The following is a 25,129-nucleotide window of genomic DNA, read 5'->3' on the forward strand; positions in this document are numbered from 1 at the left end:
GCCATTTTCCGCAAAAATTTTGGTATCCATAAAAAATTCAACACAAATAAGTGTCATATAGAAAGAGACCACGCGATCTAATTGCACGACGATAGGTCCATAATTGAACATAACTGTTATATAGGGTTCACTTCCGAAATTTACTTGATGACGATCGGTACATTGTTACCACATACATTAATAAAAAATACATTTTTAAAAAATGCATTAAAGCCATTTCGGTTAAAAAATTAAACTTATTTGAAATAGAAAAAAAAATAAATTACATTAAAGTACTCACTTATTGGACTACTTCTATGTAATGTAAAAAGTACTTAATTCATTAATTGCAAGTCATTACCAAGTTATACCATAATTTACAGTGTCGCAAAATATTACAAACCAAATTTAAATTTAAAATACTTAGATTTCTTATCTTAATCTATAAAAGGGTCACTTGTAGTCTGCCCCAATCCACTCTAATATATTAACTAGTTATCATCATAAGATTATGTTTGTTATTTTATCATTTTGACACTAACATCCAAAATAACACACCCAAAAATTAAAAGTTTTCATTTGTTTTGCCGTCATCTTTCTTTCTTTCTCTACTCTGCAGTCAATGCAATGAAAACACAAGATGTTTACGGACGAACGAAGAAAAAAAGATTATGTTTATATGGAAAAATAGACGCAGAAGAAAAGATGAAATCCAATAAACATCTTTAATTAGTTGCATACTTTCACTGAATAACTAGAGTTGAAAAGAAACAAAAACTATTTCGTAGCTGCTGACTTTTGTTGTGTTGAGTTCATTCATAAAATGTTGAAAAACTTAAATTATGATTGAAGCGTATCTTGAGAGATTTTCAGATATTGTTTTGTTTTGTTAATTTTTTTTTATAAACTTGGTTGCGATATCATGTTAAATTGTTGATAATAAATATTTATAAATTAAAAAAACATGTTGTCAATAATTTGGACATTGTATTTCGTGCGCGTTTTTTGAGACACGAATCACAAATGTTCTTCAGCTAAACGAAATCGCGAAGATCAGTGTACAACTGGGAGTTCTTCTCTGTAGCTCCAACGCATAATCGGACAAGAGTCTGTCTGATGTCAATGTGCTTTAAACATAAAAATATGAGCTAAAAACAAACCTTTGCGCAATTAAAAGTAAAATAGGCATTCCAAAGTGCGCGATCAATATTTAGTTGCATATCCTTTGTTGTCTAGAACGGCCTCAATTACATTAAAGTCTGCTTTCCAAAGCTTTCCAACTCCAGATCGTTTGGAATCGTTACTTTGATAAAAGGCAAAGTTGTTTGTGATTTTAGAATAAGGGTATCAATTGAAAAATTATCAAAATTGTGTAGAGTTTATCTGACATTGCTAGAAATTATAGAAATGATCCAAACGGGGTAATGTTTGCTTATAAATAAACCCAATCATCTCATCATTTTGAAAGTTTTATTTTGTGATTCATACAGGCAGAGAAAAGACTGGTTTACATGTTTACAAAGTCATAAATGTTTGATGCAAACGACTATGGTTAAATACATTTTAGTTCAATAATACGTGTAACTTGGTTTCTATAGCAATGTTTTGATTCATATTTTATAATTACTTTATTCTAGAGATAACGTTTTCGATCTAATGTATTTATTTTGGATAACAGGAATTTACTTCAATAAATTGTTTATTTCCCCGTTTAAACGGTTTCAAACGTCATTACTAAAAATTCTTTATGTGATTTGGGGGCCAAAATGACATTAAACTTTTTTTATAAACATTATTACCACAATTATTTACATGAGTCTTCAACAATATAATAATAACAATGGTCAAGTTTTATTGTTTTATTAGATATGGTGAGATGCTTAAAGAGTACAGTGCAACTTCGACAGTTCGGACATGCCAATATTTCGGACGCTTATACATTTCGGACAATTTAAAATTTTTAACTCTTGAATCCGGACAAATGTTTTTTTTACACAGAGAAAACCGACTCGTGATAGCAACAGAATTTGTTGCCAATCGAATGATTCGGTTGCACACATAGAATTTGTCAGTGCTACCAACAGAAAGTCAGTTGATAAAGAAGAATTTCAGTTGAAACAACCAAACTTTAGTTATCCCTTCCAAAATATTGTAGCCATTACTGAAAAATTCGGTCACTAAGATATAATCATTCGATTATCAACAAATTTGGTTGCTAGCTGTTAAATGCTGTTTTAACCTGGAATGGTTTGTTGTTCAGACTTTGATCCACATTTTGCACTATCATTACTTCAGTTTCCGTTCTTTCCCTCGTAATCGTGTTTGTCTAATTTCGCAAACATTAAACACACTAACTTCAAAGGAAAAGTGGATATTTTACCAAAGTCTTGATTCGAAAAAAAATAATTAGAAGATAAAAAATGTATTTCGAATAACTATAATGTGGATGTATTGAACCATTTTCATAATCAGCCCAATTATGAATAAAAAATCCGCGGGAGTTTTTTTCCCTTTTCCCATTTTTGCTATTCAAATTCAATGTTAAAAATGGGAGAAGGGAAAAAAACTCCCGCGGATTTTTTATTCATAATTGGGCTGAGTATAAAAAATTCTTTTAGGAAATAGAAAAGTTATGAAATAAGCTGAATTATGGTTTTTGAGTAAATATATATGCACCAAAAGAGTAAATTCATGTTTTAATTCACTCAGATTATTTCAAGAATTTTCACTGCTATAGTCCGGACAACTCGATAATCCGACCGAGCCTAAAACTATATGTGCCCGGATTGTCGAAGTTCCACTGTATCGTAAAAATGAACTTTAATATTTTATTGTATCAAAAAATTATATATTTATTGTTCAGAGCAACAATCACGATTATAATGTGTGAGAGCTATAAAGAGTCAGTAGAAGCCAACTATAATAATATGAGCTAAAAATGTAATTTAACTGACTTTAATGTTAAATCCCTATATCCGAATAAAACAAATATATAATAGTTTCATTAAAAATATGTATAACATATACTAACATTAACACTAACATAGATATAAATTTAATATGAATTTATATTAATCTGTACCACTTATTGGCGTAGGGTGCATAAAAAAACGCACAAAAGTTCAAGGGTGTAACATGCTACAATATTAACCCATAAATGCAATATGACTTTCAATGGAACTAAAAAAAGACAACAAAGAAAAAAATAGTTAAAAATGTTTTGGAATTTATTACACAAAGAATTTTGATTTCAAAAGATTTGTTAAGCAATAAAAGAGAAACCTTGTATGAGTGCATAAAACAATTTATTTTAAGGTTAGAAATAAAGCAGATACATATGACAAGTTTTTTTTTCAATTAAAATATTTTAAATGATTAAATTTGAGATTGCAGTTTTTTGTTGAACAAATTAATAACATTAATCAATTTTCCTTAAATCTGACAAACTTGTTAGCCAAAAATTCCTTAAACATAAAACTTTCGTTAAATTGAAAATCAAATAAAAAATATGAAAACAAGTTCCTCAAAAACAAAATCTCACCTGACCAAAAATTAGTGAAGAAAACAAAAATCAAGATACACACAGCTTCCGCAATTTTAAAAGCAACAAACATTTATTCTTGGTTTAAAAGAAATATTCACATGACAAACGACTGCGATGGCAAACCTAAGGCGCCCCATACAGTGGGACTATTATAAATTAAATGGCAGTCAATTTAGAACTTCAAAACAAGGATAAGTTTTCAGAATGTCATTAGCGAATTATAATTATTGTAAGCGACATTTTCTAATTTTTTTTTATTGCAGAAATTAAAATTTTATGGACCGACTGATGTTTTAGCGTTCTCAGAATATCAAAATTGTTAATATCTTCAAAAATATAGGGGGTAAGATTTTATCGTAAATTAATGTTTACATTTTACAGTAAAAGAATTTTTTGTTTGAATGAAATTTCACATGCGCAAAGAAGAAGTGTTGTCGAGTTTAAGTTTTGAACGTGGACCTCATGGACCCAGCAGGGGCGCGACCAAGGGTCCTCAAAGTAGGACACCTCGGGTATGTTACATTTTTAAAACGATCATATTTCTTCGTTTGAGTTCCGATTTCAAGAAAATTACATATATTGAATCTTCTCATCGAGCACTACAAAAAACCTCATCGTAGCTGTCAATTATCTCTTATAGCTTAGGAAATATTCGTATTTAAAAATAAATTTTCAACATTTTTACCCACCCTACTCCAGTTTTTTGATAACAGCGTATCCAAATATTTTCCGACTTTCTTCAGTTTTCCTTTATTGGACTAACAACACATGTATGTGTCAAAGAAGAAAAAGAATTATTTAAAAATAATGACTAAGTCAAAAGTTATATGCATTTGAATTTATAAAATTTTAAAAAGGCGATTTTTCGCAAATTTTTTGGGAAAAAAGAAATTTTTTTCTTTTTGAGTTATCGCAAAAAATTTCTAAGAGGATATATAAGGAATTTATACTGTCTGAAAGCTAAGTTTTCATAAAATATTTTAAATAAAAAAAAAAATTTAAAATTGTTGTTACCGAGGGGACCAGGTCCATTCAAAAACACCTATTTTTTATGTAAAATTAAACTTTAGGGCAAAAATTCTCAAATCGCATATTCGATATCAAAACATAGTAACCGATTTTAGATGTTTCTAATTAATTTGTAAACGGTTCCGATAACCCCTACCCTGGTATGGATATTATAGCCAAAAAACTAAAAATTACCATTTTTGAACACTTTTTTGGGAATTGCGGGATTGCTGAATAAATTTCAAAATTCGTTTTTATTTTTCCATTTTGAATAGAAAAATCTACACAACTGTAAAATTTCAATAAAAACTATTTATAAATAAAAATTTAATTTCAATTCGAAAAATTTGTATCTATGCAAAAATTCAATAAAAAATATTTTTTGTCATATTTTTCAATAAAGTATTCCATGAATTTTTAATTGTTAAAAATTATAAATATTTTTTGAAAAATAGACAAATAGCTTGAACGAAATGATATTATATCGCATCATAAAATTTTTAATTCTATGTATAAATTTCAAAATAATCAAAAAAAACCTTCTCCTGTAAAATTTGTGTTTTGTCGATATGATTGATTTTGAAAAATTAAATGTTTATGAAAATTGTAACCGCAATTATATTATGCTAACTATAAAATAATAATGTTATATTTATAAGCATGACATGATCACAAAATTACCATATCCATAAAATTAACATGATCTAATATTTATTTGAGCTAGAATCATAATATGGTTGGGCTCAACCATACTATGATTGTATTATAACAATAATATATTCATATCACCTAACTATATTATGTATGAGCAGAAATCATAATATGGTTGTTATACTGTTATAATATGATCGTAGAACCATAATATGATTCCATTCGATTATATTATGATAGCGATAAACAAATAATTATAAGAAAGGAATAAAGTTATGTTTAAGTTGGTCATATAGGAACCATAATACAATTTGACAGCAACCACAAAAGTCACGCCAACTCGAATGCAGGAATTGACAATCAATAGAGGTAAAGTTTTAATGCGATATGAAAAATTTCACCGGAATTGAAAAATTAATTTAATGTTTCGCAAAAAAATCGAGGTAGTTGTGGGCTTAAGCTTATAGTTAGGTATTTATTGGATGATTTTACCGATTTTCAATATTGAAATTCTAGCGTTTTGGCCCCCTTACAATAAAATAAATTCCCAATTCTGATTTGAATTAGTGTGAATAGACCTAAAGCTGCATGTGTGCTTTAATAAAAAAAAAACTTAAATACCGGTTACTTTACAATCAGCAATAAGAAAAACATGGACTTAACATGTCCACAAAGAAGATCACGCTGATGATGTGGGCAATCTTACTATAGAATACCACAGACAAACACATAATTGTTGCTTCTCTTTTTGGACAGAAATCACCAAATATGAAAAAAGCTCAACAAATTGCAAAAACGAAAGAAGTAAGAAAATCCAAGAAATTTGCAAGAAACTGGCCTTTTTTTACACACTTTAAACGATTGAGAGGGAAATATCTAACAAACACGAATTCTTTAAAACCAGTTCGAAGGAATTTGATGTTGGATATTGTTCATGAAACAAACAAATAAATGCCAATGGACAGACAAACTTACGTACAAACATACGAACGAATTCAAAAAATACGGACATTAAATCATGATTTTGCTATAAAAAAGTTTAAAAAACAAATTTGCTGGTTGTTTACTTTTTTGCCTTTTCTGGGCAACATGAAAATAAAGTCGAAATTTCTTGATTTAAACACGTTCTTGTGGAAACCTCACGTTTTTATTATTTTCTCATTTAGTCGAAATTTTATGACAATTTTTATTTTATTTTTTTTACATACATATGTATGTATTTCACTTCTTTCGTTTAAAATTTCCTTTCGCATGGTGGAATGGAATTTGAATATTTTTCTTTTTCTTGTTTTACATACTTACATATTTTTATTTTCTAAACCATAAAAATGTCAATATTATGTAAATTTTGTCAGTTTCATTATTTGTACGACTTACTTATATTGTGTTTTACGTTACTTTTATTTTGGCGCTTTTTATATTTATGTTTATATGTACATGAATTTTTTTAAAATAGAAGTAGAACGAGAACCCGTATAAATAAATATGTTTGAATATTTAAGTTTTTCTTTGATTTTTTTGAATGGAAAAATCCTTTTATTTCAACACGTTTCATGAGGAGGAGTTTAAGGTGATTATTTAGTTGTTGTGCGTGTAAAACAATTTGAATTTTTATGTTTTTAACAAGAATTTATTGAACTTGAAATACACTATTTAAAAAATGGCACATTTAGCACGCTCTAATACTTATCGTTGCCTTTTTGATAAAAACCAATGTTTGCTACCGATTCAAAACGGTTAACATGTAACGGTAACGTTAATTTTGATTTGATTTGATTCGGTAACGGTATTTGGGCTTATATCAGCTTAGCGACAGCGGTAATTTCGATGTGATGACTTAAATTATTAATAAAGTTTACAAAAACAAAAATAAGGTGAAAAAGAACGTAGTATATTACCTATTAAATTCTATATATTTCAATAAATTCAATTATTAAAATTTACGATTATATCGATAACGGTAGTCTAGTTGAAACGGTATTTTAGGGATAATGGTAGCTTAGCGGCAACGGTGGCCAACCTGGATAAAAACAAAATAAGTTATATAACAATTTCAGTTTTAATAAAACTCTCATTGTAAACAAAGCGATTCACACAAATTCTCTAAAGGATTTCTTTCAATAATACAGTTAAGGTAATGAATCATGTAATGAGCACTTATTACTAAATATGTAATATCTTAATAACCACTTTAACAAGCTGCAGAAGTGTAGCATAACGTTAGTATATTTTAATTCTTATCACTCAAATGTCAACGATATAAAAGACATTCAATTTGCTGTCTGAAAAATAAAAAAATGACTCAATTTAATACTAAAATACATTAATTTTTCACTTTTTTTTTTATCAATTTTGCCTATTAAAATAAACATGAATTTTAATTTTTAAAGGGAATTTCTAAACGCACATTTCCGTCGCTCACACAACAATCAACTTCTTTGTTTACGGTAGCAGAATTATTGTATTTCCTGAAAATGTTTTATATTGTTTTGCAATAAAATATCAGATAATTTTTTATATTTTTTGCAAAAATTGTTAAAATTATAGAAATAAAAAAAAAACACCAAATTACCAGAGATAAGAAGAGACTTGATGTTTTTCTTTCCATTTAATTTATATTGTTCATCGTTGATTATCGGCAAACGGAATGGGTGGCAATTTAATACTAAGTTCGAATATAAATTATGACAACAATGTAGCTAAAATTGAGTTTAATTTTAAGGTGTGTTCTTCTTCATTAATTGTTTGTCGATACTACATACAATATTACTATAAACGATTTTTGCACAAAAAAAGATTAAAGAATGAAAATTATTTCTAATGATTTGCCATTTTTATTGAATGTTTTTTATAGGTGTGGTTTAATTTTCTCTTTATTTATTGCATCGTTAGAACTGATTTTATTTCATTTAAGGTTTAATTATTGCCCATTTTGGCAAATGGGTAAACTGGTTTCTAATTCCGGCACTTAGCAAAATAGAGAATGTAAAAGAGGTTAAAGGCGAATAAGGTTCAGTTAATAAAGCTGTCAGTTTGTGTCGATAAATAATAATTAATAGTACGGGTAATGTCAGTTTTACTACCATATTATGTATTCCTAAAATATATTTAGGGATTTTAAGGAAAGTTGGGTGATTAGTTGTGCGAATTTAATAAAGACGACTACGCCGGAAAATTAAAGATATTTAATAAACACGAAAACAAACTTTCTTTCTTTACTGTGACGAATTGTTTTATAAAATCAAGTGGTTATTAAACTATTAATAAGTGCTGGATAATATCTCTATAACAGAAACATAGATTGAAATGATTTGTTACGATGCTTATGACCAGGGCAATTGTGACATGTAAAATTGTTTGATTTATAAGCTAACCAATTTTAAATTTGTTTGTGCATCAGTTCCTTAGTCCTTCAATAAATTACATATTTTCCAACAATGAACACTTGAGTTGATGTTATTCATACATTGTTTTTCAAATTGACATTCACGTAATTCAAATATTTGACGAAATAAACGTAAACATCTCTTAGAATTTTATAATTTTCACAATAAAGCTTGTCTAATTAAATAAATATTTGTTTACAGAAGATTTGTTGTGATTTAGATCGGGAAATATTACAGCAAACGATTACGTTATGCCAAAAAGTAAATTTTTTTTGGTAAAAGGTAGAAAAATATATTTTTTTTCTCATTTTTCTCATTAATAAATCTCTGGTTTTAATTAAGTGGATTGGGATTGAAGTCGACTTTGCATAGATTGGCCTTTTGCCAAAAATTAATAATAGTCGAAAAGTTGACTATTCTATATGCAAAGAGAGCATGGTTGTGGTGCCCATAAATGTCATATAATTATGCCATAAGTATACCATAATATTACAAATGTTATAATGCTAGTAATATTATTGTATATATCATAATATGATCCAATTTAGCCATAATTTAATTACTTGTTATACTTTTATGTTTATTGGTAATCATAATATAAGCATGTGTATTCATATCATTTTAGTGATCATATTATGATATCACCTCAACCTTAAAATGTTACCTGATATGGTTGAGCTCAACCATATTATGATGACAGCTCTATCGTAATATGATAATTTTACATTATGGTTGTAGCCATGAGTATTTGTGATCATGTCATGATTATTGATATAACAATATTTATAAATAATAAAATAGTTAATAAAATGTATTTAACTATATTGTCGTTTGCATTATGACTGCGTTAAATATATCATAGTTGCCGCAACCATGTCTTTAAAAAGAAAATGTTAATGCATCTCTTACCTCTCAGCTAAATTTAAATCTGGAAAGACAAAAAAAGTATTGCAATAATTAATAACTAATGACACAATTAAATATCATTAAAAAAAAATTGATTTCACAAGGTTTACAACATAGGATAGAACTAGAGGCGCAATAACATAATTAGAAATTTCTGAAATACAAATGAATGTTTCTCAAATACTAATAGATAATTCTAAAATGTGTACAATTAGCAACTTCTGAATAAACTTGAAATCATAGCTGTAAATTGTGAATATTTTTATTCAAAATATTTTCAAAAACCTTAATTATTTTTGAATTTTAGTTATATTTGAAAAAATAAATTTATATTGAAATCATTCTATATTATTCAAAACAGGATGCTAATTAAAATATATATATTTAGAAAATAAAGCATTAAATATTATTTGATTTCAATAGAATACTATATTAAATAAATTATAGTTAAAAGTTTTGAATAAACATTTATAAAATTATACTAATAGTATTTGTATTTGTATTTCAGTAACAATAAGTTGTATTTTATTTATTATATAATGAATAGATTTTAAAATATTCTAATCAATAAGCTAATTCACAAGGTGTCCTAATTTCAGAAGTACTAAAATAATAACATGAAAAAATACAACTGTTATGAACAACCCCTCATAACTAAGTGTGCAATTTCAAATCTAAATCAGCTGATATAAAAGACCGATACAAAATAAAACAATTACAAAAATTTTCTGTTACAATGCCAAATGAGAAAACTAAAATAATAATTATTTTCTATAGCGTCCATTAAATATTATTCTGCAACCACTTTTACGAAAACAAATAAAAATTTTGTTCAAAAACAAAAACAGCTGATTATCAGAGACCTGTGTCGAACACTTTTATCGGCGGCGGAGGCTTGTGAAAAATGGTATGGCGGTTTTGCTTAATTTTTCGAGACTAGAACTTTTCGACTGCGATTCTTTGTGTCGGCTCCCGAATATTATCAGCGACTCGACGGCTCGGCGTATGCGTCTAGTATGGGTTCGGCGCAGGTCTCTGCTGGTTCGTTACGACAGCACAATAAACATAGCTTACAGAGTAGTAAAGTTTAGGACATTTTTTGCTTGAATAGCAACAATAACAATTTTAAACCATTGTGAAATATTAGAACATTATGACATGATAAGAGACCTTGTGAATTGACCAAATATAAAAAAAAGTAAAAGTACAACGTGGACACCTGCTTATTACTTAAGAGATATTGTAGGAGTATGAAGAAGCTAGGAAAACAAACTGAACGACTTAAATATCTGTTAACCTGCAGGAAGAAGGGTCTTACACCGACACATTTGATAAACACGACGAAGATCACAAGACAGTTATTCACATCGACGAGGATATCACAGAAATTATATAAGGTTGAACATAAATTTCACATGAAGATACTGAGTCTGGAAATTAGGGAAACGAATTACAATTTGAATGATTTGAAGAAGGAGATGGCTGAAATGAGACGACTAATTACACGATCCATAAGTGGGAATGAATACGAATCCTTTATGATGGGACAACAATCTAGATATAGAAATATCACCATGGAGAATAAGGGATCACATTTGTCCAAGATTGAAAATTTGAAGAAGAGAAAATTTAAGGAATATAACATAACATTCAACCCTGAATGGTTTGTTAATAATACGACAATAAATATTCCCGATGATAGCAAATGGATTCTTTCTCTAGGTTCAAAATTTGCTTTACCAATCAGTAACGGGAATTTTTCTACGATCGGATTGATAGCAGATTTGGAACAATGGGTACAAACCCTCACGGATGATAGAGAAAAGGATATCATCAGATCTAAGATAGCAAACAGAATTATGACGCACCGAAGAACAATGAAGAATAATGACAAAGATAAATTCATACTAAACATTTATGACGATACAAGAAGATTCTTGAAACGATATAAGGATAAGATAATCATAACTAAAGCAGACAAGGGAAACAAGACAGTTTTAATGTACAAAAAGGACTACTACGAGAGAATGGATGAGTTATTGAAAGATAGAAACACATACAAACGAATTTTGATAGACCCGACACAAAAATTACAGAGGGCAAACAACAATCTTATTATGGACCTATATAAGAAAGAATATATAAGTATTTATGATAAGAGAGTATTAACATCAAACGCAGCAACGGCCCCCAGGCTTTATGGACTTCCTAAAATCCATAAACTAAACAATCCACTTCGTCCAATATCATCATCGGTAGGAGTACCCTGTTACGAATTATCGAAACATATTGGGAAGATATTGAAGAATATTATACAGGAAAAATATAATATAAGGAACTCCCTGGAATTAAAGATGAAACTGGATACACTTACATTGGACGAAGATGAGATCCTTATATCTTTGGACGTGGTATCGTTATTTACAAACATACCTATACACCTAGCTATAAGCAATATTATGGCAAAATGGAGTTCACTACAGAATCACACCAAAATACCAAGAACACAATTTCTGAAGATACTTCAATTCTGCTTGAATGACAATAATTATTTTGTACATGACGACAAATTATACCACCAGACATATGGTATGCCAATGGGAAACCCTTTATCACCGACAGTTGCTGATATAATATTGGACTGCCTACTGGATCAAACATTAGCGGAGCTACAGGAGAAAAATATTAAAATAAAACTCATCACAAAATATGTCGATGATTTATTTGCTATAATAAAATATGAGGATGAGGACATGATACTAAAGACATTTAACTCATATCACAACAAGTTGAAATTTACGCTGGAGAGAGAAACGGACAACTCTATACCATACCTTGATATGAGAATACATAGGAATAACCAGAGGATAATAACAGATTGGTATATGAAACCAATTGCATCTGGACGATTATTGAATTTCCACTCAACACAACCCATGAGACAAAAGATGAATACAGCGATGAATCTAATTAACAAAGTTATGAAGATGAGTGACCGACAATTTGAAATAGGAAATATGGCGAAAATTAAGATTATACTGAAGAAAAATGACTTTCCAAATGATCTAGTGGATAAACTGATAATTAAGGTCAAAAATGGGAGTAATGATAATTCTTCACGGGAAAATGACAAAGAGGACACATCTGGCAACGCCAAATATTACAGTATACCTTTTATCCCAAGACTAACTGAGAACAACAAATTGAGAGAGATGATAAAAGACCAACAAATAATATTTGCACATAAACCAAACAGAACAATACACAGCTTATTTACACAAACAAAGACGAAGATTGAGTGCAGAGAACAAGGTGATGTAGTGTATCAAATTGAATGTGATGGCGGAGACAGTGAGGTGTGTGGGAAAGTGTACATTGGCACAACAAAGAGAAATTTAGGCGTGAGAATAGATGAACATAAGGCGGACATAAAGAGAGAAAAACAATCAACTGCACTATCACAACACTGCATTGAAAACGGACACAAACCAAACTTTGAGAGAGTGAAGATTTTAGATAAGGAAAAAAGGGAAAATAAGAGATATACGTTGGAGAGCTTGAGAATACAGCAAAAATCAGAAAGTGCAATAAATACAAAAGAGGATAAAGATAATACAAATGCAATCTACACCATTGCAATATTTTAGTAATAACAACAACTGTGATCGAATAAGACAAATTTACTGTGATATTTTATTTATTTTTGCATACATTTATTTTAATATTTTTAAGTTTTGTGTTGTGTTGTCCACTTATACAAAAAAAACTGTGATATATTTTATAAATGATGTAAACTTGACAAAAAAGATTATATGTAAGTAAATTTGTTGAATATGTAGATTATAATTATTGTTGTTATTGACCAGAATTTTCCTTTTGTATATTTATAATGTTACCAGATTAAAATAAAATTCAATCCCTGAAGAAGTTGGAAATAATACCAACGAAACGTCGGATTATATTGAAAATGATATAAATAATCTTTTATTTACATCAAATCACTGACCTTGAAAGCCTGTATATAGGAAACTATATAACTATCTATGAAAATTAAAGAAAAGGTCGATTAACAATTATACATATATAAAAACATATAATTATTTTCAAATTGTATTTTTATATTCAACTAGTTATGAATAAAATATTTGCCCAATTCACAATTGGTGTCGTAGCGTTGTATCGTTGTATGTCGTAATTTTTTTATTAATGTTTTGTTTTTGTTTCGAAAAATTTGTTTGAAAAATATTTAACATACACTACGACATCAATTGTGAATTGGGCAATTATTTTACTTATTCGACAATTTGTTGATAGATTTTATTCAAAGCAATTTTCTTGGAATAATTTTATTTCTCCAAAAAAAGAAAAATATTTAAATATTCAACAAAAAATGTTTGAATTTTTAATAAAGTCAAATATTTAACAAAAAATGTTTGAACAATTTTATAAAAAAATATTTTTGTGAGCTAGGAGGAATGCCATGTCAGACGATAATTTTGAATAACTAGTTACTTTCATGAATTTTGTTCTTCACAATTTAAATTAATAATAAACCTAAAATTGAAACCATAAACCTGTGTTCATATTCTATTTTTAAAAATATAATAATAGATATCAGAGAATTAGGGTTTCGAAATTCCCGGAATTTTTCCATTCCCAAACTAAGAAAAAAATAAGTTAAATCTGAAAAACAAATTTTGTAATTCGTTTCGAAAATAAGTTTTTCAACTCAGAATGCAATTAGAAGACAATTTACATCAGTATTATTGTGAAATAAAAATATTCTTTAACATTTATTAGAATTATTTCTATTCAGTAATTTTTGGAAAAATAAATTTATTTGTTTCAAATTTGTGAGAAATAAAAATATTTCTAAAGTTTTATTATAATTATTTTTATTCAATCATTTTTTTGTTTGAATAATTCTAGTTTTTTGTATTTTGTTTGAATAAATATTCTAAATAAATTAGTTGATTTTGTTTGTATCTAAATGAAATAAATTTAAATTTTATTCAACTTTATTTTATTGGAATATATAAAATTTTACTATTTTCTAAAAAATATCAATATAATTTAATTAAACTAATATATGTAAAATGATTTTATTTATAATTTATTTGGTTTTAAAAGATATAAATATGCATAAATTTAACTGTAAATATTATTAATAAATTAGACAAATACTTTATTTAACTAATAAATAATTTGGAAAATAAATATTTATAATTGGAAACAAGTTACAGCTATGCTTGAAATACAATTGGAAATGATGTAGCTCTGCAATATGAATATAACTCCAATATTTTTATAATTCTAAAGAACATTTTTATTTGATATGTAAAATTTGCTGCTAAAATAAATCATTAGACAAGTGTCTACTAACATTCCTTAGACGTTACAAAATCAGTCACTGCGTTATTTTTCACCTTTATACAAAATTTTATTCTAGACAGCAAATAATTGACTTAATTATCATCACCATTATTGTATTATTAAAATGAAAGTAATTTCTTAAACAACACGCCAAAAACTTTAGAAACAACAAAAAACAAACTTTCCTTTTCCTAACGCTCTATTATGGGATGTGTACATACATATTTCTGCCACATTATAATATTTAAAATAACCAAAGTCAGCATAAAACTATCTTTGCGAAAAAAAAATCACTAAAACATTTAAGCAGGAGAAAAAAGCAAGTTAAAAATATATGTTAAGAAAAATACAATGCCCCTGTATGAAAGTGTAATGTTGCAAATATGTTGCCACATTCATACATATATTTCTTAATAAGTACATAATTGTCATTTTCCGATAAAAAGCTTATAAAAATGTTAAAATAAATCCCTGGTTTGTTGGTGTTTCTTTGGCAAAACATAGAGAAATTACCATAAAACATGGAGTTTGTTGTACAAGTTGTATAAGTAAAGTAGTAGTAACATAGACACTTGGGAGAGACACAAAGATTTGATAAAGTTTGCTAACCACCACAATTTTTGACGTTAGACTACATGTCTCGTCGTCTGTCTGTATGTCTAACTATCTGTCTAAACGCCAACAAACAGGTAAAAATCTGGCAAAAAAAATATGCCCCCTCTGGTGTTAATTTTATCTGTGAAATACCTACATACAACCACCAAGTATTACGATACTATTTAAGTGCAACAAAATATTGCAACAACAAAAACCAACGATAAATTAGATTTCTTAATAAGTTTAGCAGTTTTTATTATTTTTTTTGTTTTCCTTAAACCAAACAACAACTTAATCGGTCTAAAACATATAGAGTTGTTGACATAAATGGCTTAACTTGACGTTCAAGTGGCGTTACATTGTCAGTTTTACTTACAAATAGTTTTGATGGGATTTGTGTTGGAACAGCAACACAAAATTAATTGAAAATAAAGTTCAAGATTTCAAGAGGAATTACCAAAAAATCTGTTAACGTCAAGCGAGTGGTGAATGAGTGAAATAGGTGAGTCACAACCAGGGTTCCCAGATTTTTTTCGACACTTATCCCCAAATTTAAATTTTTCATCCCCGAAATTCCCCAAAAAAAAGTTTGTGATATCCCTAAAAATCCCTTCTATATTTAAATTTCAGATTTTATTCCATAACAAATACCTTGAGAATTACGGAATTATGCCTTTTTTGCAGTTTTATTTTTTTTGCCATTTTGAACGTTAAATAAAATCCCCTAATCTGACAACACTGGTAAATAAATTTATTGGTGGTTTGCTTGGTTACTTTCAATTTTAAATGTATATTTTACATTTGCTGATCATAAGGGGAGAAATTTTCCATATTTACTTGATAAATTATTAACAAGGAAAATTGATTTTTTCAAAATCGCTAACATGAAATTTAAAAACATTGAAATTTTTAAACTAAATGCCTTAAATAAGGATATATGTATGTATGCATGTATGTATGTATGCATGCATGCATGGAATTCAATTAATTGAAAGAAAATGTCAGCCATGTAAATGTAAAACAATTAACGCAAACATGGCCTCAAACTAGGAGCATTCAGAAATTGGTGCATAGTATATAATAAGTTTCGGAGTTGGCCGTATATTTGGTTTGATTTCGTCATATAAAATATGGTTTAATTTTATAGAATCTTACTAGAGAAAACAGTTAAGTTTTTTTTTTATTTAAAGCAAACATTTAATTAAAAGATAATTAACATTATACTCGTATACATATGTACATATGTATCTATTTAAATGTATCTACTAAGTAGACAAATAACTGTCAACCCAAAAGTAAAAGTAATTTCTTTCACTCTCTCTCTCATTATCACTTTTCTTCTAAGCAGTTAAAGAAAACCTAGAAAAATCTGTTTTAAATCATGTGATTATTATAACGACCAACATCATGTCTGCATCCGGTATATGTGTGTCTTAAATATTTCCAGTCTACACTTAAACTTAACACTTGTTTAACTCTACTGACCTGATTAACAGCAAAATTTAATAAAATTAGAAAATGTAAAATAAAATACTGTTTTTCCATCATGCCATCAAATATTTGTTTAGGTTTGAAAACAAATCTTTCACTTTCACGCACTGCAATAACAATTTTCTGTAGTTTTGTATTTATTTTTTTTATTCAGCAAATAAATTTGAACAAATTGAATTTCCATGTTACAGCTGCCTGAAGTGTTCAAGTATGGGTTGGTACAATAGAATGTGGACAATATAATGTGGACAAAACTAGACAGTTATATAACAGTGGTGAACATTTTGAAATACAACATCTAAACATGGAATCATGTACAATCAAATCGATGTGATTTTGTTGAAAATACATTGATTCAGAAAATTATTTGGTCAACATTTTTGGTTGCTAACTATATTTTGCATGAAAATTTGGTTATTCATACTGTAGAATTTATTTAGAAATAAAAAATCATATATAGAATTATCGCATTTATTATTTTTATAATTTACATTAGTCCTTGTATTGCTGGCCAACACCTGTGGGCAGTGCGTAAGGACATGTAACAACAGGTCTCTTCCTAAGTGTTATTTAAATATAGTTTTATCGGTTTTTACTAGTTTAAATACTATTAAATGTTGTTAAAAAGTTGTACGAGTATAAACAACTAAAAGTTGAAACCAAAAAAAAAAAAAAAATACAAAAAACTAAACCAAATATTTTGAGTTTTTCCTTATGTGAGGATTAAAATAGATAAGTGTTACATGCACCAGACTCAATTGAGAGAGTGAAAATAAATGACCTGGGGGTATTTGAGATTGTTAGCATTTAATAACAATTCCAGTGAGAAATTTGAGTCAATTGTTTTGAACGCACTAGAGCCGTGACTAGTCCATTTGAAAAGAGGACAGGACATATTAATTAGTTTTGGTTAAAATTATAATCGAAAACTGAATAAATTCGTTAGAATTTTTTCCGTGACCTGTTATAGAGTGTTAAAAAGGTAAGAATTTACATCCTCCTAGTTTTAGAATTGAAATATTATAATACAGAGAAATATTGCAACAGTATAAATATTAAAATATTTAGTAGAATTCTTTTCAACCAGTAATAGATCGGTATATCGTCACAAATATGAGTGATCAGCTTTTCGCACAAAATATAGATGTTTAGTTTAAAACAAATTGAACTTATTTTCTCGAATAAATCATTAATTAGAAAGTCACGGACGATTTAAATTCTTTTAAGTTTTTCATACAAAATATCGACTATTGGTCAAACATGATAATGATCAAATATTGAGTATTTTTTGCTCAATTAAATTTTCATTTACAAAGTTGTGGTTGATCTATAGTTTTTATATTTAGAGAATATAATTTTAAATATAGAGAATATAATTTTTTTTACTTTAATAAATGTTAAAAGTTATGAGAAGAATTAAATGAGAAAAAATAAGAATGACAACAGATTGAGCCAGATTTCTCAATCAAAGTATATTTACAAAGATAGTGACGATTAAAATATAGAGTTTTGTTAAAAAAATTTAATGATCCTAGATTAAGCTTCTTTTTTCAACTATTTTTTTTTATTATCAAAATGAGATATGATGCCAATCAACATTAGTATGATGAATGAATCGTTTGCTACTCGTATACATATCTTAGAAGATTAACAAAATGTTAATAATTATCAGTTGCCAATTTCTATCAAACACTTCATTTTATAATTTTTTATTTATTTCTTGCAATTTCTTGTAAATGGGAAGAATAATAAAAAAAAACAGTTATTGTACTTTAATGTTTTAACTTTGAAATAAAACTCATACAAATATTTATTATTTAGCTATTTTTTTCAAGCAAGTATCTCTATAATAAACTGAAAACAATGCTGAGCGACAAAAAAAACTTTAAAATTTTTTCCTCACATTTATTCTAAAATGACCCTCTAAAAGTTGTTGAAAAAACACATGAATTGCATTTGTGGGAAATAGTTGTTGTAAGTAAAATTAAATAAATATGAATAAAAATAGTTAAACAGTCATACAATAGAGATTCATATTAACAAAAAAAAAAATAACATTTGAACATCATTATCATCAGTAACTCGTGTTTGGCATTATTACTTATATAAAATTCAAGTATTTTTTTTTTTTTTTTTTTTTTTTAATAAACAGTTTTTGAAACAAAAACAATTATGACATCATATGGGAATAAAAAAAGTAGATGTTAGAGTATGAATTTATAAATAAATTTGATTACGTTTTTGTTTTGGTTTTCTACAGGTAAGTTTTTTTTGTTTTTTTGTTACGAATATATATAATCATTGTTATATTTTTGAGTTTGATTCATGAGAATGTTTGAATATTTAGTAGAATTGCGATTTTGTTTTTAAATTTTATACAGTTTTACATTTATAATTAATAAGCTTTTAAAATATATTGCATATTATTTTAAGCATCCAGAAATGTTCATTGTATTAAGTAAATAGATAACAAATTTTCTTAGAATACAAATATTGTTATTGAAAATAGCTAATTCGGCCCATATATGATGAACATAGCGTTAGTAATTTAATTGTTTTATAATAATATTGATAATCATGTTAAACCCCTAAAACTGACCTTGAATTAATACTAGAAGATCTTTAGTACAAGAATATAAACAATATATAATTTATCTCTTTTCACTTTTCCACCTTGAACACCCCTAAAGCATGAAATGCTACAGACATGTCTCAAACGATTGAAATCTGTGTTAATGTTCCCAAGAAAAAATATGTTTTAAAAAAAGTACCAAACTATTTAACCGGATTTGCCCTATTATACACCTATTCACTCGAGTTCCAAATAACACTCTGTTAGTTAACTTTTGTTTGAATCCAGGAGCCATATTAAAACAATTATCAAAATTGGCTTAATAATTTCAAATAAAATTTATTTTCCCAATTTTATCCCCTTTTTGGTTCCTTTTTTATCCCCATTGCGGTGGTAAAATTTTATTCAAATCAAAATCTGCATCGTGGTGGGAGTTCATAATAAAATGATCGTATGTCTATGTCAAATTATAGAAAAACATATTTTATGAAAAAGTACCAAAAATAAACACAATTTTTATCTCTTTAGGGTTCGAATTTCCAAAAAGTACCAAACTTATATTTTTTATTTTTTGATAATGTTTATTGGTTTAAAAGATACATAGGGTGCCAAAAAAGTACCAAAATACAGTTTTTACCCGTTTTCTCCCCCCGAATTTCGAAAAAGTACGAAACACCTGTCAGCTTATTTTTTAAATGGAGTAACTTCAATTTTAAGTTTTTTTGTATCTTTATTAATTTTGAATCTATAAGGTTACCGAATTTACCCATTTTTTACCCCCTAAACGTTCGAATTTCCAAAAATCTCTTTTTATCGGATCATTTTGGTCAGGTATGAACCCACAGTTAAAATTTAATGATTCTATCTTCATGTCAGATTAAGCGACATGGTCTGTCGTTCGTTTTAGTGTCAACATGCAACACTAAGTCTTGCGAGCGTTGAAAGCGACCTTATTTGCAAGACCAATTCAGAGATTGTCAGAAGGTCCCGATTAAGGGAATCATTCATGTTTTGCCTCATTGTCCCAATCTCCGACACACTTGGTCTGTAATTGAATGAATATGAATGGAAAATGTTACTGTCATCTAAAAAGGAATATATAGGGTTGGAAGTTTGACGTAGACCGACGTTTATAAAAATAAGGAATAGGGTAGGAGAAAGAACGGAACCTTGCTATGCCCCTGAATTTATCTTGAACTCGTTTGATGAGATCCCATCTATAACAACTTGTATAGTACGATCTCTGAGAAAACTCGTATTAAAGAAATGACAAGCTGTCAAATGAAAATAAGTTATGTTTAAATATTAGCAGCAATGTTGAAACACGAACTTAAAAAAATGTAACACGTGTTTAATTTAATTAAAAGTTAAAATAATTATTTGGCCAAAAATATCACTCCTCTGCAAACCATTTTTATGATAATTTATCCATAGTTAATTTAACAATAAACCAAAAAAAGAAATGAGCACTTTTTCAACAATCTACATACATATGTATATTAAATTCTCTCAAAATAAAAATTCAAGTTAAAACAAGTAAGAGATCTATATTCGGCTGTGCCGAATCTTATATACCCTTCACCAAATTATATTTTAAAATAAATTTTTTTAAATATTTTTAGGTGAACAAAATTTATTATTTTTTTTATTGGTAACTTTTTTTTTAAAAAAAACTTATGACAAAAAAATTGTTTGATGAAAAAAAAATTCGGGTTAAAAATATTTTTCCCGATTTTGACCCATTGTAGGTCCAATTTACTACATCGTTGCAATGGACTTTGAAATATCTACCATTAGATATCCATATTGTCTATATTAATGACTTAGTAATATATATATAGATCAAAAATAGGTAAAAAATCGAGGTTGTCCCCGTTTTGCTCATATCTCCGTTATTTATGGACCGATTTTGCTGATTTTAAATAGCAAACTTCTCGAAAGCATGTCTGACAGAATTATTGAAGATTTGGATCCCGAAGATAAATGGGGTCTTCAGAAAATTGATTTCAACAGATAGACGGACATGGCTTAATCGACTCCGCTATCTATAAGGATCCAGAATATATATACTTTATAGGGTCGGAAATGAAAAATGTAGAAATTACAAACGGAATGACAAACTTATATATACCCTTCTCACGAAGGTGAAGGGTATAAAAAAATAAATAAAAACTCACATACAAAATGTATGATTTTAAACAAATTTGTTTGTAGGAAAATTTATGTATTTGGTAAATTAAATAAACCAGGGAATAAAACTTTTGCTTATGAGAATGATGAACGAACAAAAAAGTGCTTTTAAACATTAATAATACATTTCTTTTTTATTCACACTGTATAAATAAAGTTTCCATGTTTAAGTCATACATAGAGCGGAAACTAGAAAAAAACTCAAACAAAAAAATTACTCAAAAAAGTTACACATACGAGTGTTGTTTTTGTTTTCACATACTTGTTTTACTAATACATTCTCACCACTTAGGTTTTTGACAACTGAGATAGGTTTTTGACAGGAGAGTTTCCGCTCTATGTGTATTCTCTATGGTTTATTATACCCTACACCACCATAGTGGGGAGGGTATTATGCGTTTGTGCAGATGTTTGTAACGCCCAAAAATATTAGTCTAACACCCACCTTAAAGTATACCGATCGACTTAGAATCACTATCACTGAGTCAATTAAGCGATGTCCGTCCGTCCGTCCGTCCGTCTGGTCGGCTGGCTGGCTGGCTGTCCATGTAAACCTTGTGCGCAGAGTACAGGTCGCAATTTTGAAGCTATTTCGATCAAATTTGGTACATATTATTTTTTCGGCTCAAGGACCAAGCCTATTGAAACTGGCTGAAATCGGTCCACTATTTCACCTAGCACCCATACAAATGTCCTCCCAAAATTGGACTTTATCGGTCATAAATGTTTAATTTATATATGTATCTCCACAAATTCCGCTCCAAATAAGTTTTATATACACAAAATTCATGTCACCAAATTTTGTTACGATCGGTCCATAATTAGTCATAGCTCCCATATAGACCCGCTTCCGAAAATCACTTTAACGTGCATAAATCGCTTAAAAATGTTGGTAAACACACAAAATTCAACATAGTTAACTTTAATATAGACATTAATCACACGACCTAATTTCATGGTGATCGGTCCATAATTGGTCATAGCCCCCATATAAGGCCCACTTCCGAAAATCACTCAAAAATATAAATTATTGAAATTTTAAAAGAAAAATGTTTTTGCTCTTTTACTTAGTGTAGGGTATTATATGGTCGGGCTTGACCGACCATACTTTCTTACTTGTTTTAATCAATAAATGATTTTTGAAGCGATGTATATATAATAAACTCGAATAAATGTAATAAAATATTTATTGAAAACAAAAAAGTTTTCATAGTTGAACCTATTGAAACCTATTAAATAGTAAAAACATGAACAAAATTACACAATAGTTGGTTTTAATGTATTTTAAAACATATTTAAAATTTGATTTTTAGCTTTTGTCTAAACTGAAGGGTTCATGAAAATATTCTACCTGCCTAATAGCCTAACAGCTTTTTTCTCAGGTTTGTTAACCACATTAATAACATTTCAAAAGTTACTTGCTTCTTTTTTATTTTATACAAATCGTAATAAATCATGACCAAAAACTCATTTAAAGTTCAAATAAAATGAACTTTTGTAAAGATATAAAAAATACTATAACAAAACACGCAAATTGACAGAGATGATATCATTTTTTAGATCAAAATAAATCTTGTTTTGCTACAATTTTTTTTGTCCCAAAAATTTCTTTTTTACGATTCTACGTTATTTACGAAGAAAACTAAAGTACATATTTTTCTAAATTCACAGGTTTCAGGTTTTATAATGTTTACATTGAACACGAGCTTAAAATGCTGTGTTGTAATAATTATATATATTTTTTTTGTTTATAACACAATCAACAACATTAACAAAAACCTATAAATTTGTTATTGTTGTAAAATGTACGAGTATAGAACCAATTAACTAATGCACTGTGGAATGATGTAGATACAATTAGAAAACAAAATATTTTTTATTTAAATTTAAACCTTTTTTACGTGTTTTCAATTTTCAGAAAAATTATAATATATAATCTATAATATTTATGACCAAAATTCGATATTTTGTGGGAAAAGCTCAAATTATGATCACTAATATTTTAGAACAAAAATTGATATATCATAAAAATCTTTATATAAAATGAAGTATCTAAAACTTTGTAAAAATTTTGATAAAAATTTGCAACATCTAAAAACTGTGGTACAATTTATTAAAATCGGTAATGTCGAATCCAACTGCTGCCACTTTGACGAGGAGTCTCCCTCTAGTGTCATGACTCATTTAAGTAATCGTGTCGAAAATAGCTTTGGTTCCACTGTGCTATTAAAACATCACTATAAAACAAAATTTTTTGTGTTTTTAGTAAGTTCTGGTAAACTTGAACATTTTAAAAATGAATTTAAAAGTTCGTTGTGTTTTGTAAGAGCCAACAACAAATTATAGTTTATAGCTTAATGTAGTCACCCAGTAAACATTATTTGCCAAATTGTGAAAATTCAAAATTTTTTTTTTTTAAATTTTAACTACCGTTTACTTGCTTTGTCTTGATAAAGATATGACTGCATTGCATACAGACGTTTTGGAATTCACCCATGTTTAGAGTTAGGTACTGCTGTCAAAGAGTTGGATTACTTGGTATACTTTGGTTTTAACAATTCAAAATATTTTTATTTTCATATGTATGTATTTACTAGGGTATTCGAATTATTCGATTTTTCTCTTGTTCGAATAAAACGAATAATTCGAATAAGAGATTTTAACTTGTTCGAATAATTCGATCACACGTTTAAAATTAATCGAATTATTCGAATAATTTAAATTTTTTAAAAAAGTAAAGAAAGAAGTTTTGATGTCGGTTTTTTAAAATTTTATTGTTAAAGAAAAACAAAAAATAATGTTAAAGTTAACAATTCAAGTATTGATAATGTTAAAAAACATTCGAAAACAAAGTCTATCATTAAATTTTCAACAGAAATATTCCGATCAGATTAACTCCCGAACAATCTACAAAACAATTGATTAGCAAACCCATTAGTTTCCGTTTTGGAGCTATGCTTTAAAAAATGTGAGCTAGTTGGACATGATCCTGCATTCAAATACAATATTCATTAATTCTGGTTTAAATTGAGTAACTAATTCTTTAGTAAATTAATTATTCACTATTATTATATATTTGCTTAATAAAGTGGTCTTGGGAAATTAAACAATAAAGGGAATCTGTCCAAAGTTTGATATCATTGTCAGTGAACGTGGCTAATTTGAAGTAGGCCGTTCATTGACGCATTTAAAAATACGCAAAAAGTTTATTACCATGTTAGACAAAGATGTTCAACGATGTTAAAAATCATGTATAGACGAACTCCATGCTTTTCTTGCAACAAAATGTTAGCTTGCAATATTTGTGTTTATCATTCGATTTATTAAATATTTTGCAACACATACGTACGCGGTTAATAACATCACTTATATACATATATTTTAAGATCATGTCATCCTCAATATCACTTTCGACGACCGTTTTAAAATCAC

The 25,129-nt window shown here is 27.9% G+C and overlaps 3 protein-coding genes across 5 annotated transcripts in view; 2 read left to right on the forward strand and 1 right to left on the reverse strand.

The window, feature by feature from the left end:
* Nucleotides 1-25,129, reverse strand: part of MESR3 (misexpression suppressor of ras 3) — a 137,195-nt gene that overhangs the window by 63,538 nt on the left and 48,528 nt on the right. The window contains exon 2 of one of the 3 annotated variants that reach the window (XM_065499651.1): nt 9,478-9,496. The exons of the other annotated variants lie outside the window; for them this stretch is intronic. The gene's annotated coding sequence lies outside the window, so the exon portion shown is untranslated. The remainder of the gene's footprint in view (nt 1-9,477; nt 9,497-25,129) is intronic. 3 annotated transcript variants of the gene reach the window in all.
* Nucleotides 1-25,129, forward strand: part of LOC135950128 (COX assembly mitochondrial protein homolog) — a 187,152-nt gene that overhangs the window by 12,754 nt on the left and 149,269 nt on the right. The window lies entirely within an intron of this gene.
* LOC135952669 (uncharacterized) lies at nt 10,890-13,121 on the forward strand. The gene has a single exon (XM_065502687.1). It carries the CDS (start codon nt 10,890-10,892, stop codon nt 13,119-13,121), a length of 2,232 nt encoding a protein of 743 aa, XP_065358759.1.

The sequence above is a fragment of the Calliphora vicina genome, chromosome 2 (genome assembly GCF_958450345.1).
Source record: "Calliphora vicina chromosome 2, idCalVici1.1, whole genome shotgun sequence".
NCBI classification, from domain to species: Eukaryota; Metazoa; Arthropoda; class Insecta; order Diptera; family Calliphoridae; genus Calliphora; species Calliphora vicina.